This window comes from Pinus tabuliformis, chromosome 8, assembly GCF_031772625.1.
Source record: "Pinus tabuliformis cultivar Carrire ecotype Pingquan chromosome 8, CPIR1, whole genome shotgun sequence".
In the NCBI taxonomy this organism is placed as follows: domain Eukaryota; kingdom Viridiplantae; phylum Streptophyta; class Pinopsida; order Pinales; family Pinaceae; genus Pinus; species Pinus tabuliformis.
The window spans coordinates 230,273,096-230,292,885 of NC_142294.1; the positions used below are offsets into that span (position 1 = coordinate 230,273,096).

At 36.3% G+C, this 19,790-nt stretch overlaps 1 protein-coding gene across 3 annotated transcripts in view; it reads left to right on the forward strand.

Moving 5' to 3' along the window:
* The window catches only part of LOC149234971 (callose synthase 9-like), a 385,867-nt gene that overhangs the window by 180,659 nt on the left and 185,418 nt on the right, over positions 1-19,790 (forward strand). For all 3 annotated transcript variants that reach the window (XM_089372025.1, XM_089372026.1, XM_089372024.1), the window contains 7 exons: positions 9,325-9,401; positions 9,487-9,565; positions 13,075-13,197; positions 13,491-13,593; positions 13,855-13,978; positions 14,124-14,304; positions 14,465-14,517. In XM_089372025.1, coding sequence (XP_089228151.1) covers positions 9,325-9,401; positions 9,487-9,565; positions 13,075-13,197; positions 13,491-13,593; positions 13,855-13,978; positions 14,124-14,304; positions 14,465-14,517 — 740 coding nt within the window. The remainder of the gene's footprint in view (positions 1-9,324; positions 9,402-9,486; positions 9,566-13,074; positions 13,198-13,490; positions 13,594-13,854; positions 13,979-14,123; positions 14,305-14,464; positions 14,518-19,790) is intronic.

A 19,790-nucleotide genomic window follows, 5' to 3' on the forward strand; every position in this document is an offset into this window, starting at 1 on the left:
TGGCATAACTTCCTCTTTTGGGTCTGCATTAAGAGTCTCATTTTCTTCATTGGTTTCTTCGTTTGAGTCACTATTTGAAGATTCCTCTTCTTGTTCTACTTCACAATTGTAGAGTTTTTGTGTGTTGCATTTGTCCTGGAGAATATTTGTCTCCACACTTCTAGCACTTGTCATCCTTTTCCTTCTCAGAACTTGATTGTTTGTTTCCTCCTTCTCACAACGGGGGTGGAATGTACTTGCTAAACTTTTCTAGAGAATTCTTGCGTGACTTTCCTTTTGAATAATTGCTTGATTTTTTAGAGATGTTATATGACTTATTGAACTTATGCTTTTTTTCAATGATCTTTGTTGCATGTCTGGCTTCTTCAATGGTTGTGGGTTTTGTACAATTTCAATTCTACTCAGATATACTCCTTAAGTCCACATTTTTATATTTTTAGCAGATCTTCATTAGTAAATCTTCTTTGTCTTATAACTAATACTTCCCATTCATGGGTGTATTTGCTTATAGACCCTTTTTGCTTGAGATGAATGAAATTTTCGTAGATATCATCTTCTTCTTTGTCATGAAACCTTTTTAGCAAGGCATCTACAAAATTTTTCCAAAGAAATGAACGACCTTCACATTTGCTTGAACACCATAGGAACCAATCATATGCCTCAACTTCCAAATTGGTGGATGCGGTCATCATGTTTTCTTGTTCATCTATTGGCGGGTTTGAATAAAAAATGGCCTCCATTTTATTAACCCAAACAATAGCACCTTTATAATCTTTACCATTGTACTTAGGTAATTCTCTTTTAATTCGTCGATAGTCTTTTTTTCTGGAAATTTTGTATAGTATCGACTACCTGAGAGGTGTATTTGTGACATTTGCGGAATTATGTGATGCGTTTGCGGAATTTCATGATTTGGGAAATCTTCACCTTCTAGAGTCTTGGGACTTTGTGTTGGTTCTTGAGCAATTAAAGGATTAGAAAATGAATTAACCCCTCCCATTAATTGGTTCTACATTACTAGCAACATTTTCTCAATGCTATCTATTTTTTTAATATCGCTTGCCAATTTTTCTTGAGTTACAATTATTCTATTTTGACCTTCTCCTAACTCTACGTCCTCCTTTTCAACATTGTCGAGGCGACGTTGTACTTTATCGAGATCTTCTTGATGTTTTTTAGTGTCATCATTATTTTTCCCATTTTCAATTTGTTTTTCTTCTTTGCGAAACCATTTTTTTTTATTACTAGCTATATAATAATATGGTTAAATAATTATAAAGTTTTTTTTTTTGCTTTTTATTTTTATTTATAACTATATAATAACTATATAGTTATACCATTAATTTATAATCCATTGTTATATGTAATGTTAAAAAAAACAACACGACGTGACTGCCAAGAAGGGAACACGACGATTTGTTAATGTTTGACTTGGGTGAATATAGAGCAGACAAAATGTTGATTGTCGGAACCAGTGTTGCTTGGGAGTGGGAGCGAAAGCGAGGAGCGGGAGCGAAAACGGGAGCGGGAGTGACATTTTCAGAAGCTCCCAGTTTGGGAGCGAATCCTGGAGCGTTTTTATATAATACATATATTTTTTATATTTTGATACATATATCTCAACAAAAACATGTACAATAATGAATTAAATATAAAAAACATAAAAAAACATAGATTGAACCATACAACAACAATCATCTAGAAGTTATAATCTTCATCAACCACGTCCACAAGTCAGTAACATAGTAACATACAACATATTGAGTCTCATGATTCATCAATCTTAAAGTTTCAAGCTTTCAAAATTCAATATATAACATTTATCATCATTGATCACCAAAGTTGTACTGGTAAGCTAAGTGTAACCATTACAACAAATAATATCTAACATGAAATGACATGAAACAACTTTCAACTTTCATGAAGCATCATATTCATAATTCATTACTAATGAGTTATAATTGCCAACTTCAAACTTAAATTGTCATATATTGTTTAGAAAATATCATAATAAATATGAAAGAGTCAATAGTTATAAAAGCTACTAGAAACTAGAAAAGAGAAGTAAATCTATTATCTATTTCTTATGCTTGGGCCTCTTGCCACCACGAAGAAATGTCTAATTTTTTAGTGTTGTTGGAAAATCAGGTCTTTGTCATTAATATCACCATCTAAACATTAATATCCAGAGGTATCTTTGTCATTACCTCTGTATCTGTATAGTGGTCTTTGTCATTAATATCACCCTCTAAGCATTAACATAAGATAGAACAAGCATGGCATGTCAAGTCAAGATTTTGTTTGAGTGATGCGTACATTTTTAGGAGGGTCATGATAGAGGAGTTCGACAACCAATGTCACTAACATCAAGGTAAATAGAGGGATTGGTGTTCTTGATTAAATACGAGTTCCATACCGTAATACATGACAAAATTCAATGGAAACATTGCAATCCCCCAATCCTGAAAAACTGATAAGTCTGCTGTATTTTGAATGAAATCTAAAATTCTACTTTCTCCATATGAAATCCAATGAGGCCGGAACCACTCTCAAACATCCTGTTTCATTTCATGGTAATGTTAAAAATTTAATGATGAAAATGAATATTAAGGAGAATGTTACTTTTACTTTAAGAATTTAACATTACCATGAATAGCATATCAATACTAGGGCCTAGACTTGATCATTAAGCTGCCCCACTCAAGAATTATTTGTTTCTTTCAAAAAAAATTGCATTTCAAACATTACTATAAAAAAAAATTGCAAAAAATGCAAAACGCGCCCGAAAAGGCAGGGAGTGAAATTTTTTTTAGGGAGCGCGCTCCCGAGTCGCTCTCGCCCGGAGCGCGGATTGGGAGCGGGATCGGGGGGGGGGGCGCTCCCCCGCAACATAGGTCGCAACGCTGTTAGTCAAGGAACTGGAAGGAAGATGACATGAGCGAGCAAGGATGAATGGTCACGTTAAAAAGGTGTGCTGTCGGCATGTAGGGACAACACTAGGTCGAACAACGAGGAATAGGACAAGGCTGAGAGGTGCAGGGGGATAGTGGGACAACAGTCAGGTGTCGGTTGACTGCGGGTAAACAGTGTAAAGTAGACACGACTAGGAAGAATTCAGTGATGGGGAGACAAAACATAGCGTAGGAATTTGAAAAAAGGCGACGGAAAGAAGACTAAAGCAACGATGGATAGGTTACCGAAAATGGACGTAACATTCAGGTCAGAGAATTGTATGCTCTTATACCTCTGTTGAGAAAGACAAAACTAGAAACTTTAATTGGCTTGTAGAACAAAAGAATGCAATATATAATTTTTTTATTAATTGAATACTGAAGGATGATTTACATGCCTTTTGGATGGTATACCTAAATAGGCTTTGACTGGTCAAGAGAGTAAATGGTCATGCCTTTTGACAATGAATTTTCATTAATTAATAATATTTAAATTTGTTTAAATAAATAAATAAATAATTTATCATATATATATTTATACATATTATTTATTAAATTATTTTATGAATTATTTATTCATAACATGGTTTTAGGCAAGACTCTCACACTAGTTTTGGTGGACATCATTGCAACCCTAGCAGGTACTTACCAATTTCAGTGGACATCATTGCCGCTGTAGCAAGTACTCACCAATTTCAGTGGACATCATCGCTGCCATAGCAGGTACTCACCAATTTCAGTGGACCTCATTGCCAACCTAGTTAGTATTGTGGGAAAATCACATAGGTTTCTATTTTGTGCTTCGGTTGCAGGTTATTTGGGAGACATTTCTTCAATGGGACGAATTGGTTATTATTGCCAGAGTTGGAGATTGGATTGTTGTTGAAGGTTATTGGTTGAGGTTGAGTTGACTAGAGGGCTGAATTCATATTCTATGGAGGTCAAATTTATCTGCCGAGGCCGAGGTTATTAGCCAGAGCCCAGTTTATTTGTTGGGGCCGAGCTTATTTGTCGGAACCCAATTTATTTGTTGGGGCTGAGATTATTTGTCAGAGATCTTTATTTGTTGGGGTCAAGATTATTTGTTGAAGATCTTTATTTGCTGGGGTTGAGATTATTTGCTTGAGATTTTTATTTACTAGACTGAGATTATTTGCTAGGGCTGAGATTATTTGCCGGAGATCTTTATTTGTAGGGGTTGAGATTGTTTGCTAGAGATCTTATTTGCTAGGCTGATATTATTTGTTGTAGCTGAGCTTATTTGTTGAGGGTAAATTCATCATTATAGGAGGGTTGAGTTGCTGACTATAGGAGTGTCGAATTGATTGAGTTATTGCTGGAGTTATATTATAGGTTCTAAGATTAATATTCTCCATGTAAATCTCTTGATGAAATTAATAAAAGTTTGGTTGTACCTTTGAGTTATTTGCTGGAGTTGTATTACAGGTTCTAAGATTAATATTCTCCATGTAAATCTCTTGATGAAATTAATAAAAGTTTGGTTGTGCTTGCAAATATTGTGTTGTAAGTGTTTATTTGTTTTGCATACAAAGTGTTCAAAGAAAAGCTTGCACACAAATTGTTTGTCACAATTCCTAAAAGAGAAAATTTAATATTTTTGCAAGCCATGCTAGCATATTTCAGATACGAGATATTGCACAATTTTATAATTTCATTAAGCCAAAATCCATGACACTAATCTAAGTGATCAATGGCTAGGATTAAATCCTAAGCCACATTTAAGATCAACAATTGAGATTATGTCTAACTAAGTCAAATAATTTTATTATTTTTCCTTGAAAATTTGGCTTAATAGTCTACAATAATTAATTAAATTAATTATTGCACTTTTCCTAAATTAATCTTAGGAGAGAAATCATAAAATCACTTACTCCACCAAGCAAGCACCTAAAGAGGCAATCAAATATCTTCTACATGCTAAGACACCAAGCCAGTGTAGAAGACCTTCTAAGGCTGCAAATGTTCACCATTGAATGTTGTGTTGTTACTATTCGTAAGGGACATATACCCGTTTTTGGTGATTGGATATGGTTTACACCAAAAAGAAGCACCTTTTAGGCATGCCATCTGAATTTTATGCTAGAAAATCTTCCAAATCATAAACATAATAGCAATATTTCATCCGAAATTATGCATTGACATGTGCATGCTACAACAACCCATATATTTCTTGTTGATTCCCCTGCACTAATCTTAATGCTTGGGTATGCACATGTGCAAATTTGGGTGTTAATACTTATTTCATAGTTCAATCATACGTGATATTTTGGGTCCTTGTTTTTGTTATCTTAATTACATACACGCCTTTAGGTCTTAGGATATTTAATATCAATTTCTATCACCTAAGATGTATATGAGAAATATGGTTGGTTATAAATGAGGGTCCTGTATATATACCTAGGCGGGTGCCCCTTCACGAACGGTCATGTCCTTAGAAACATGCCTCTTCAGTATACTAATCATTATTACTATTATTTTTTAATTATTTATATTCATAACATTGTTCTTTTATAAAGGCTTTGTCCTCTAAGCTTATTGTTGAAAATACGTCTATTTCTGTCTTGTAATCAATTCCATCTTTTGGAATTCTTCGAGTTGCCATCTTTGATGATACAAGATGATAGGATCCTCTGAGTAATAAACAAAATTGTTGTATTGAGAAGGGATCTGACCATCCTAAATCAATCTTTTGTGGAATCTTGTATTTACTAGATACTTTAGATGAATTTTTATCATAAGATTGAATTGTGCTGACATTAGTAGTCTTTGAAGCATAAGTTCATTGTTTCCTTTTTGTATGATCTTGACAAATTGACTGATTAAGGTCTCTTTTATGATGAGGATGTCCTTCTTTAAGATGTGTTTCGAAAGGTTACACGCATAAAGAATTGTAGTGTATTCACCTTTAATAGCCATTACTTGCAATGAAATGAACGACATAAAGAAGAACTAAGTAGAGAAAGTTGTGCCAGATAAGTATCTCAATTTAATATTTGTAATTCTTTATGAAGGGTGCTTGGCCTGGTTTGGATTTCTGATTGAAGGAATTACCCACACGATTGAATAGAAAAATTTGTGGCTGAATGTGTTGGGTCCCTATAATACTAGTGATTACCCCATTACTATTGTAGTTGTATCTCTTATTAATATTGTTGTGCCCCTATTGTCCCCATATTGTTATTACTGTTCCCCATAGAATCTCTTTATTGTTATTTTTGTGGCTTTATATTATTATTGTTAGGTCGGCTGGGTTATATTGTGACTTCTTAGACTCCTATATATAGAAAGGAGGTTTTGTCATTTGAATCATCCAAGAATTGTTCATTTATGTAATGTAAAGGAGGTTGCTCCCTCGAAGAGGCTGAATTCTAAGGTATTGATCTATCTTTTTTGTCTTTTCTGAGCTGGTTTCATGACATTTGGTATCAGAGCTTTGGATTCTAGGGTTTTGCTGCTCCAAATAGGTCATCGTGGCATTTTCGCTATAACTTTTTTTTGCGACGTTTAAGAAGCTAAAAAAAAAACCCATTTGAGAAGAAATTGCGTTGAACATCGGGTTCGAATTTCAAAGCTTTTCGCACTATATTTGCGGAGATATGATCTGAGGAAGTTGGTCTTTGTGTAGACTCTTGAATTACATTCCAAACAGGTGACCTGGGGAAAATTGTCATAACTTTCTCTTTGAGCATTAGATTGAAATTTCGTAAGAAGGTACAAAAAGAGGAGGGAGTGTAGTTTCTTGTATATATTTTTCAGAGCCAAAGGTCGAAACAGTGAATCGTGGCATGTTGTACAAGTTCACTCTACTGAACTAGTCTATAATCATGTCACTGTGCGAGATTTCGCATAACTCTTCCTTGGAGAATCCAATTTGGATCAGACTGGTGGCATTGGAAAGAGGACACAGAGGGCTACTACAAGTCGCAATTTTAGAACTAGATGATACGAAAGTACAGAGATACATTAGAGGCAATATCAAGCTCCTACAAAGTGAAAAAAGGTGTGTAGATTTTTTTAAATTTTTGCTTAATCTTGGTTTGAAAATTTATTTTGAAGGAATTCAAAGGGCATAGTAGATCATTATTATCGGTAACTGATGCCTCGAGGAAAGGAAATGCAAACACCTAGTAAGCAACCTGAAAGCTCTAGCATGACTCATGAAGAAGAAGAAGAGATGCTACATGATATATCAAAATCACAAGACCAAGTGCAACAAATGTCACTCTCACAAAAGCTAACAAAAGCTAAAATAAATGGCAAGGAATTTAAGATAAAGGGCGTGGAAGCCAAGATGGATGATTTGAAGATAGATTTGAAGACATATTTGAAGAGAGACATGGCAAATTTGAAGACAGATTTGAAGACAGACATGACAAATTTGAAGACAGATTTGACAAATTTTCTACAAGAAATACTTACTAATGGTGAAAAGGTAGTAAAGGAAACTCATGATGCGAACAAAAGAAATGTTAATCATGATTTCATAGACTCTAATGTGGGATCGAAGACCCACCATATTCCGAAAATCGATCAATTTCTGAGTATCTTATCAAGTGGAAGAACTTATCCGCTGAGGATTCCACATGGGAGGATGAGAATTTTATACAGAAGCATCCAAACTACTCAAGCGTTGAGGACAACACTTTTTTGAAGGAGAGGGGCATGTTGGGTCCGTATAATACTAGTGATTACCCCATTACTATTGTAGTTGTATCCCTTATTAATATTGTTGTGCCCCTATTGTCCCCATATTGTTATTACTGTGCACCATAGAATCCCTCTATTGTTATTTTTGTGGTTTTATATTATTATTGTCAGGTCGGCTGGGTTATATTGTGACTCTTTAGACTCATATATATATAGAAAGGAGGTTTTGTCATTTGAATCATCCAATAATTGTTCATTTATGTAATGTAAAGGAGGTTTCCCCCTCGAAGAGGCTGAATTCTAAGGCGTTGATCTATCTTTTCTATCTTTTTTTGAGCTGGTTTCATAACAGAATGGTGATTGGCAAGTGCCGTGGCTCCAGGGTATATCAAAGACAGTTGTTGCTATCGGGGTGGCTTATCAATGAGGGGCTGCAATCGATTTTACGATTTATCTTTTGCTTTTTGTTTTGTTTTGTTATATATATATATATATATATATATATATATAACTTAAAAAATTAAAAAATGTCAAAATATATATATATTTTGACATTTTTTAATTTTTTTAAATTATATATATATATATATATATATTTATTTATTTTCCTTTTTTATAATGGCCAGGGCTTGACGACAGAATGGAGAACATCCAAAATTTCTATGGCTAAAAGCCTCAATCTCAATGACAACAAACTTTGAAACTTAACCAAGAGTTAATGGCCAAGAGCTGGATTAGACTGGCTCTATGCAGTAGCTGAGCAGCTAGAGGGTCGAACAACTCTGATACCAATGTAACGAATGAAATTTGTAAATGCTCGGATACCAATGTAACAATCAAAGTTCGCACTTACAAGTTAAATACTCCATAACACTTGGAATATGAAGATGTCCATTGAAGATACTAATGGGGGACCTGTATATATACCTAGACAGGTGCCCTTTCACGAATGGTCATGTCCTGAGAGACACGCTTCTTCAATATACTAATCATTATTGCTGTTAATTATTAATTAGTTATATTCACAACATAGCCGGCGTGAGATCCTTACAGCCTATGGTTGATCTTTACAACCTTCTAAAAAACCTCTACTTTAATACTAGATATCAGTATTCTATAGAATCCTAATAAATAAGGAAAACGTTTCATGACAATAATTTTTTATTGACACTATTCTATTGATGGAATATTAAAAGGATTTTGAAGCTACGCATTTTTCTCTCTTTCTTAGACTTGTTAGATTTTCTATGGGTTGTTTTTTAGTTCTTAGATCTATTTCCCATTGATGCCAACTTTGTTCTAGGTGTTGATCCTGCACTCTCACCTTGTATTACACGGTTTGTACTCTTTTTGCCCATTGACCTACTTTTGTGGTCATCTATAGAATATCAATAAAGTTATCTTATCTTATTATCTTTATGTCGTTTACTACTGGATCAACTGGGTTATTTGTTAAGTTTTCTTATCTTATTATCTTTATGTCGTTTACTACTGGATCAACTGGGTTATTTGTTTAATGATTTTTCCGTGAGAACTTAAAATTTGACTAGTTGATATATATTAAATGTGATGATGTACAATATAAAGGAGTGTTCTATAGTCAATTTTCGTTTGTTTTTGTATCTTAGCTGTGCTGGAAGCTTAATGTGTACTTGAAGAAAACTCTGATAGTCAGTTTTAGTTTATTTGTTTATTTACGATGCAGGAGGCAGCAATTTGCGATCATGGTAAACAACCACATTCTGCATGGCGGAACTATGATGATTTCAATGAGTATTTTTGGTAAGACTGGTTTTATTAGACCTCTTGCATAGATAATGCAACCCATAGGCTACACTAACATATCAATTCATTGACTCCTGTGCAGGTCCCGTAATTGTTTTGAGCTAGGTTGGCCATGGCACAAGGATGTACCATTTTTCTTTAAACCTAAGAAAGGAATTAGGGTTGGTATTCATCCAAGTATTGCATTTCATGTGATATTCCGTTTTAAATTTCATCACTATAGGCATTTAGCTAATATCAGTGATAACAGTGTCTTAAGAATCGAATCATTAGTTATTCCCAGAGGGAATTTATGTTTTTCTTATTCACAAGGGGTCTTGCTATTAGTTAGGAATTGAGCATTTTGACATGTGATCAATAGAATTGATGGGTTGATGCATCTTTTCTTATATGTTTAAATGAAGCGAACGAATTTAGTTGGCTGTGAAAATAGATGGTTTCACTGAACTGTTTTGAGATTATGAAATGTCTCTCCATGGCAGGTTAAACTTTTATACCTTATCAAGTTGTAATAGGATAGGAAAATCTTAAAGTCTATCATAAGAGTACATGCAATCCTGTTCGTTATTGTTTGCAAGTAAAAGGATAAGAAACGTTTGTTTTCTAACTTTAGCATTATATCCATATAGTTGGTAAGTGCAGAAAAGCATAGGTGAGTATTGTCGCAGAGTTTATGTTACACTGTTATAAATATAAAATAACTTGAATATATAAACTTGATTATGAAAGTGTCCTCTTCAGATGTCGATCTTGCTTTGAGACAGATCACCTAGCCAAAAATTGCCCAAAAGCCTCCCAGAAAAATTCTGCTAGAAAAAATCACCACAAATCTACATGGTGGGAAGGAGCACAAAAGGAACACTACACTGTCATCAAAGAAGAATACTCTCCAGAAAACTCTGAATCACAAGAAATTGGACAAGAAAGAAACAACTCTCAAGACAAGCAGGGGGAAAGCCCTGCCCAAAAACAAAAGAGTGAACTCGACAATCCCTCAAGTTATGAGGGTTCAAATACCGCACAAAATAAATCTCCATTTAACAGCAAAGCAGATCTCCTAGACCAAACTTGTTCTCCGACTATCTTCAAAAGGACGAACACAATAGATTGCGAAGCTAAGACACCAATGTCCCAAGAATCAAAAGAGATGAAGGAGATGCAAGATAAAGAAAGTTGGAAGACCGTAGAGAAAAAAAGAAAGCGACAGCACCAATCTCGCCAAGAAAGACAAGGAGCCAGACAATTAAAAACTAAGAAAGAAAATTAGTTAATGAAAATACATTATAATGAAAAGACCACCTAGTATTTATACAAGACTCGTGATTCGTAATATCATATCATTTTCTCATATAATTTATATATTTAGTATTTACTGTCCTTCTGGATATCGTTATTTTTCAAGTATTTTGGATATTTTATTTGTGAGTCATTTGGTTGTCACATTTGGTGTTACATGTGAGTTTCCAATCCTGGCGGTTGGCCATGCAAGTTTCGAACTCAAAAATTTTGGAGTTTATTTAATTCTAAGGTCTTCGACCAACAGTTTATTAGCCCCTGGTCAATTACAGTTCATAAAAACTTTTTGTCAAGGATTATTCTACTATAAATTGAAGATTAAAATAAAATCAGAAGAATAAAGAAAATCAGAAATCAAGTGAAGTAAAAAATTGCACACAGTTCTAAAAAATAATATAAGATGAGAAAGAACTAGGCCATAAGAGATGAGCCGTACAGTCAGTATCGTGGCATTATCCACCACAGCAGACCAACAGTCAATTATATGTTCTGGCGTTCTTTGCCGAGGCCACAATTTTGCGTGGACAGCGAATTTCCAGTGGGAATTTGGCGAATTTTTTTCAAGAAATCTTAATGTTGCAGTGTTTAAATTGTTGTTTTGGTGGCAGAAATGGATTCAAGACCATCACTAACACTGAACACTGGACACCCAAAATCCTAAAGCTTAACAGCTGTAACCTGGATTTTAAAAAATTTCTGCTATATTTTCTTAAAATCGTGCCAGAATTTCTATTGTTTCGCTTTTCTCAGCGAAATTGTGACAGTTTAGACTACGCGATATGTTCTTGTCCTACATACAATAATTTTTTTTATTATCGTGCCATCATCCACCACAGCACACCAACAGTCAATTAGATGTTAGATGTTCTTGTTCTACCTACAAGAATTAAGTGCAGTCGTCAGGCCGCTCTGGCTGCTGAATCAAATTTAATTTCTACGATTACAATATATATGAACGCATATGAACTACCATACAATAGTCATCGGGTTGCCCCAACGAGTATTCAAATGTTGTACGTGTCCATACATTGAAGGGTCCTACCTGTTTGTACAGTGAGTCAATACTCCATATAGTGCAATTAATTGCAAAAGATATAATCACAACCACCGGTCATGTAGCCTCTGCCGTACAGGATTCCACCAACCACCAACATTTCATGTTTGTACATCCCATGGCCGTGGCTGTACAAGCCAACCATTGTGTTCATACAATTAATTTGCCTCTATCTGTGCTCTGCCATCGTCCCTGTCACAATATTGACTGTACCACAATCTTCTGAAGTTCTGTATGTTCGTACGTCCTTGTTGGTTCAGCCACAATTTTTTTTGTTTTCCCACGTGGTTGATTCATTTTAAAGGAGTAAGAGGCTATTGAAGGTGAATCCATTGCTATTCGTCAGAGAACACACGAAAATACACAATAGGTGATAAAACGTGTAATACATATTATTCAAAAAAATTACATGTATATAAATTTTGCGTAATCCTTGGTTTTCATCTTCAAAGACTTCTCATGACTGTTGCTCTTCGCTTCAAAGAGGTCTCTTGGACTTCTCATGACTGTGGCTCAGCTTTTCGCCTTCCTCTCAAGTGAATAAGCTAAGTTTGCATAACCCAATAGAATTATGTTTCCAACATTCCCACCCTTAATATGAAGGGGTGTATATGAGTCCAAGAAGAGAGTTGAAATACAGAAGTGAATAGCAGCCAATGGCAGGATGTGCTCTCTGAAATGTTAGTTTAAGGAAGATAATGAACCAAATGAGGTAGCAGAAACCAACGTGTTCTATTAATAGTGGTTTAAGGCTGACCACCAACTTTGGAACTTGGCTCTAATCAGTTTTTAGAACAATTCCAAATAAGTTAATATGTGCATTTGTACTTATAGCACACCTTTTCATTGTTAACGTTTCGGGTTACTTCGAAAGTGTTTATGCTATGTTTGCAGTTACGTCATGATATTTGAGACGTATGGTGTACGTTTAAACCCAAGATGATTCAGGATGGATTTCCACAATGGAGGTGGCTTACTCAATGGTTGATGTGATTTTAGGGGACAATGTTTAGTGATATGGAAAAGTTTCTAAATTAGTTATGGTTATTGCGGCCATTCTAATTTCATTTAGTAGGTACAGATAATGTCATTCTTCTTTTGAGGCAATGCGTATGATGAGTCTTCTTTTGGTTCAATGGTTTATTTTCTGTAGCCCAAAGAGGTTCCCCCATAAAGTTTGATGGGTGTCTTCTACTCTCGTTGAAACTAGCCTTGTTCAAACTAGTAATCATTGCATGGATCTTTATGTATTTTTGGGTTACCTGTCAATTTTGGTACTCTGTTCTCTTCCTTCCTAAAATTCTGTTAACTTATGCACAGGCCTTGCGAGCTTCAAGTGACGGTCATCGGATTGGTAAAACCCACTTTGTGGAACACCGGACATTCTTCCACTTGTATCATAGCTTTCATCGCTTATGGATCTTCGTGCTTATGATGTTTCAGGTTTGGATATTTTAGTTTTAAGAGTAATTTATTCTTTCATACAATATTATAGAATGTTGTTACGAGTTTAGAATGTTTTGAGCTTTTAGCTCTGTCAAATAGTATTTGGGGTGATCTTTTCTCTTAGTTGACGTCCCGATTGCTTTCAGTGCAGTTTCCTCCATCTTTCTTGGGTTTTATTCCCATGTTCAGAATTATGAGGTTTTTGGTATCTTCTGACATTCTGTGTCGCTATTCAAGGCATCGCATTTTCTTTTTCTCAGTACTTGTTTTGGATTATAAATATGTTGCAGGGTTTGACCATTATAGCTTTCAATGATGGGAAGATTAATCGGGGTGTGATAAAAGAACTTCTTAGTGTTGGGCCAACATTTCTCATTATGAAGTTCATTGAGAGTAAGTGTGACTATTGGCAAGCTATCTGTATGATTGCTAGCCAAGAAACATATTAATGAAATTTGTATGAGGGTCCAGTTATGAAGTTCATTGAGAGTAAGTGTGACTATTGGCAAGCTATCTGTATGATTGCTAGCCAAGAAACATATTAATGAAATTTGTATGAGTGTCAGATGTGGATCGGGACTGGACAATTTTTTCATTAGGAAATTTTATGTGGATGGGAAGATATTAAATATTGACTTTTATATCTTGATCCAGGTATTCTTGCTATTATGATGATGTATGGAGCCTATGCAGCAACCCGTAGTGTAGCTGTTTCAAGGATATTTCTTCGTTTTCTATTGTTTGGAGTTCTTTCGGTGTCTATGTCTTATTTTTATGTGTAAGTTCTAGATTAATCACGTTGTTTCCAAGGGGATATATCTTTTGCTTAAATCTTCTGCAGCTTTTGTATGTTTCAGAGCTAATGTTTTATTTCCTTTTGATGCTAAACATTTTTAATTGCTGGAAGTCGTTTCAATCTGCAGGAAGGCACTTCAACAACCGGGTGAAAGTTCTATATATTTTAGGATATATATTTTTGTTGTCGGAGTGTATGCTGTTACCCAGTTTTTTTTTAGTTTCCTTATGCGAATTCCTGCTTGCCGTGTGCTAACTGAGAGATGTGACCATTGGTCACCCGTACGATTCATAAAGTGGATGCATCAGGTATGCTGGTTTTGCATCTCTGAAAGTCTTTAAGGTCGCTTTTCCATTTTAATCCCAAGATAATTTCCCATAATTACCATACTTTCATCTGCTTTTCCAATTTAGATGCTCTTATGCAAATTACTTAATAAATTTATAATATATGGTTGCTTGATTAAAGGAACATTATTATGTTGGGCGAGGACTGTATGAGAGGCCAAGTGACTACTTGAGGTAATTTCACTCAGAACCCAGTAAAGATTTATTATTATTTCATATCTAAATATTTTTATTCTCTCTTCATATATTGACAGAAATGGTGTGTGCAGAGCCCTGTATGTAGTATATACTATTTTTGAATTTATTATTAGTGTGACTTTGTGAATTAGGAACATATTTTCCAAGATTGTAGAGGTAACTCCTCCCGCTCCTCTATTTTAGGTATCATGTACAAACCAGTGTTTTTAAAACCGGAACCGGTGACCGAACCGGTCCACCTAATGAACCGGTTTACCGACCGGAACCGGTCTAACTGGGACTGGTTTGGTCTAAACGAACCGGTTTTTAAAAAATACATTAAATAATTAATTTTTAATGAAACAAAACTATTTTTAAGATGTAAAACCATGATTCCAAGCCAATAGAGACAAAATATGCAAAGTTTGCTCATTTATATACCATGCAAAGGTGAATATATCAAAATGGCACCGAGTGCAATACATATCATCGACAAAATAGCAAAATACATAAGAAATGAGGCTCTAAATGGCCTATAAAGTCCAAAAACAATGCTGCAAGCTATGAGGCCATTGGCCTACTACAAGTCTTCAGTTAAGTTATAAACCGGCCGGATGTAATGTCCTTCAGTCTGCATATTTATTCTCTCTACAAATCTATAGAAGTTAGGAGTAGGACATCTCTTGTTAAGGGAAAAATTTCAACTCTTATTGGTGAATAAATATTATTAGGATCCTTGAGTTGACTGTTGAACAGATCAAAGCTATCCTTTTGCAGTCATTGGTGAATCTTGATAAGCCCTGGATTTATGAGTTTTCGGACTTTGCAATAAGCAAAAGATTAGCAAGTGTTGAAGTGACATATGTGATATATGAATAAAAGACACCTTTGTTAGGTATCCCATTGTGAATATATGACATTGACCCCCTCCGCAATCTCATTGTCTTGTTGAACAACTTAAAGTATCAAAATGCACTAAGCCAATGATTGAATTTAGTGTTGTGTTTTAGCTCAGAGCATTATAATTGAAGGCATATCTTTAGTTATACTAAGAACAATTGGAATCATCTTTGCAAGTCAAAAGGCAACAACATTAAGCAAAAGCATCTTGATAATATAACCAAAAAAGGGACTATTATTTCATATTTAATCACAGTGAGAATTTTAAAAACTACACAGTTCATGACTAAGGGTTTTCATCATTTACAGTGACACTAACAATGACAAGTAGCAGTGTATCTTGAGAAAGTCTTTTGTAGAAGGTGACTTTGTATTTATTAGGAAAGTTCAAATGATGTAGGACAACAAGATATTGACTGTCCTATTTTGGTTTTAGCAACAATATTATTGATCATAAGAAGTGACAGTGGTACAATGATAATAACTTAACAGTGAACAGTGTCCATAAACCGGCCGGTTTGCTATAAACCGGCCGGTTCCGCCCTAAACCGGCCGGTTTTTACCGGTTAGGGCCTATTTTTGGGCACGTTGGGGTGTAAACCGGGTTAGAAGGGCCGGTTCGGACCGGCCAGCCCTCCAACCGGCCGGTTAGACCGGTAACCGGTTTTCTGGGCCGGTTTTAAAAACTATGGTACAAACTCAACAAACTGATGATTCCTATGTCTCTTTCAAGAAAGTATTAAGTATCCTACTCATAAAAGGGAAGTGTCTACATCTTTTGGGTTAAATGGGTAGCGTCAATGTTTATCTGCCAACCCTCAGCTTGGACATAATAGAAATGATGTTGAGGGACCCAATGTGATGCGCCTGTATGGTGAGGTCACCTTGCAAGCATATCAAGTCGATCTCCAAAATGATATGCTTAATATGGTAGTTGGAAATCAGCCCTATGAAAATGATTAATTAACCCCTCCGTTCTACGTCACCTTAGAGGTTCAATACCTTAATCTCCATCATGATTTCGGGGCCTACCATTTCCTGATGCCAGCAATTATGGATAAATTAGGCCTAGATATCATTAGATCCTACAAAGACATGTGCTTTTTTGATTTTAAGGTCCAATGCCTGAGAAGGATTCAAAATCAGGTGGTAGGTATGGTTTAGATTCCCCAAAAAATTGTGATGATGGATGTAGTGATCACGGAAGTTTCTCCCACTTATAGTATGCCGTTGTCTAGACAATGGGGCACTTCTGTATTGGGGAATATCTAATTTGACCTATCATATGTCACCAGTCTTGTTTCTATGGGAGAAATCTGTCACTTGGATAGGGAGCCTAAGATGACTTATGTGATTAGTGACCTTGAGAAACCCACCAAGTTTGCTTTTTACAACACAAACAATATAGGGAACTTCATGCTCAGCCTTGAACCCTGTGCTGATAATTAATGATTTCCTTTGATGTGTGAAGGATAAAGGTCCACCCCTTTCTGAATTGTGGACTTTAGTATGTAATGGTGCTAAGGCTAATTTTAACTTTTTATGCCAATTTACTTTTCTGATTCATACTTGGCAACTATCCATATAATGAGCAGCAATATAAAATCAACATACAAGCACACACCATGAGCATCATACACATGAGACACAAAGTTTTACGTGGAAACCCTTTTGGGAAAAAACCACCAAAGTTTGTTGTTGTTATTGATGTGAATAAGAGCACCTACTATATTACATCAATTTGTTTTGTGAGCACCTAGTCACAGGAAGCACTAACTCCCTTCGATTGTTTGCTAGCACTGACTAGCAGGAAGCACCAACTCCCTAGTTTTGTAGACACCTGTCCAACTTACCAGAAGCACCATGTGAGGCACTGACCTCACGGATTTTTTGCAAGCACCAACTTGCAGCTCCTTGGATTTTTGCAAGCCAACTTGTAGGAGGCACCAACCTCCAAGCCTTCTCAAGCACCCACTAGAGATGGAAGCACCAACTTCCTATATGTAGACACCAACACACACTCAAATAGGAACTGTATGTTCTCTGTAATTAGTAGCCACTCTGCCTAATCTCAACTTTGTTCTCTGCTCACTCTGCAGTAGCCCACTGATTTTCTCAACAACAGTCACTCATCATAGCCCACACAACTCTGTTCTATTCTCTTCATCAATAATCACTTAGCTGTCGGCCTTTTTCTCTCCACAACACACACACATCTCTTGGCCCTCTTTCTCTGCACATGCACCTACGACCTTTCTCATACAACACATGCAACTACGACCTTGCTCACACAATGCACAGGCAACTTCTGCCTTACACATAGCACATAGGAAACTTCCGCCTTTCAAAAAACAACGCAACTCTCGGGGTCTCTTACCTCTACATAGGCACTCTCGGCCTTATATGTGTAGAAGAAGCTCTCTCTCAACCTTACAAAACAATGCACTCACTCAGAGCTTTTCCGCTTAGCTCACTTGCAACTATGCTGCTTTCCCACATTGCTCATTTGAGCTCTTGAGTTTTGTTCTTTTGCTATCCCCCGATTGATGCTGCCACTTTGTCTTGCATTCACACTACGCGAGTGTACCTCGACATGACTCTTCCATTCACCTGTTGTGTCTGCCTTGGTCTCTGCCACTGCATTAACCATGAGAATGGGCAATTGACAGTTTTTCCGTACTAAGAATGAATTCTCAGTCCACCTGCACACACCAATCAGGCACAGTGCTCTCTGTGAACAAATCTCCTATGGCTTCTCAATTGTACTTAGGCATGGACTTCCTTGTCGTTGTTACATCTCCTGTCTGTTTCTTGTCACAGTGCAGAAACAATGATCGACCTTGCAGTCCTTCATCGCCTGACTACGTGGAGCTCCATACTGAGAAATTAATTCTCAGATGACCTGCACACTGCTTCATGAGTCCCATAAATTCATTTAGCTCACTGAAAACGTGCATCAAAGCACATGGATGGCTTGTCTCACCTCAAGGCAGACCCCACACTCTTTCTCGAAGATCGTGGTCCTTGCTGCCTTGACCCAATGATCTTTGACAGTCGCCATTACTTCTGAGACTAACTCCTCTCTTGCCGCATTCAGTCTTGCAACCGACCACTGTGAAAATTCCTAGATCTAACAATCTCTGGAATCCTATTGCAACCAATTGAATCTACTTCACCTAGATCGTAAATTACATTACAAACTTATTTCAGATTGCTTCTTGAAATATTGAAGTAAATTACTGAAGCAACCTACAACAAATAAAATATGATTCTAAAACATAAAAACTGAGCAAGGAAATACAAACACATAGAACACCGTTATTTTTGGACAAAAGTCCCTGGAAAAACTCAATGCGGGAAAACTAGTGCAACAACTCTGAGGGTTTATTATTATTAAGTAGTAGCAAATTCTGAATACATCTTTGAATACCTCACATAATTATTCATTTACAGGGAGAAATACTGGCAGAAAGAATTTTGAGGTAACCTCACACTATCACTAGAAATCTTGATTGATCCAGCCCTAGATAGATTGCCCCCGGCTTTTCTGGCTGCCTCTGTGCTGCTTCTGCGTCAGCCCAATGTCAAGCTTTCTGGGGACTGCTTCAATCCTCTGGTTGGTCGATTTGCTGCCTAGGAGATTTGATTTTTGCCTCTCGGCCTCACACCCCGGCTCCCGACTTTTGAAACTCGAATACCCTTTGCAAATTTAGACTCCTCACTGGCTTTTGCGTTGCCTCTGTGTGGCTCTGCGTCAACCCCTCTGGCTCAACGTCGCCATTGCTCTATTACTCTGCCTCTCTCTGTTGATGATTCTCCGACTGAGAAAATCACTCTCCCTTCAAAAGCTATCCCTGCCCCTCAACTGTAAGAAATCTCCTCAATCGAATTTTCTTCCTGAGAACTTCTCACTTCAGAAAATTGATTTTTTGATCTCTCTTGGTGTATTTTCCAAATGACCCTCAAGCCCCTTCATATATCTTCCTGTTGGACAACCAACGACCTAGATTAACTCCTAATCAAAGACTCAGATTGTTTTGTCTTGATCTCCATCTTTTTCCAGAGGTTACACGCATAATTAGATTAATACCCATTAATATTTTAATTTTCCTAAATTTAGACTTAGGAACTCCATTAAAAATATTAATTATTTTAATAAAAGGGTCTCTGGGTGGAATTTCCCAAAACAATTTTTGGGTTCTTTGGAATGCATGTGCCTAGGCCTCCCTGCAAAATTTGAGGCCTAGAGCACATCCGATCCTACCCCAAATCAACATCGACCCATATGCCTTTACCTCTCTGTATTGCGCTATCGGAGAAATTTCACATTGTTACACCATAGTGGTCCAATGTTCCTGCGGGGGCCAATC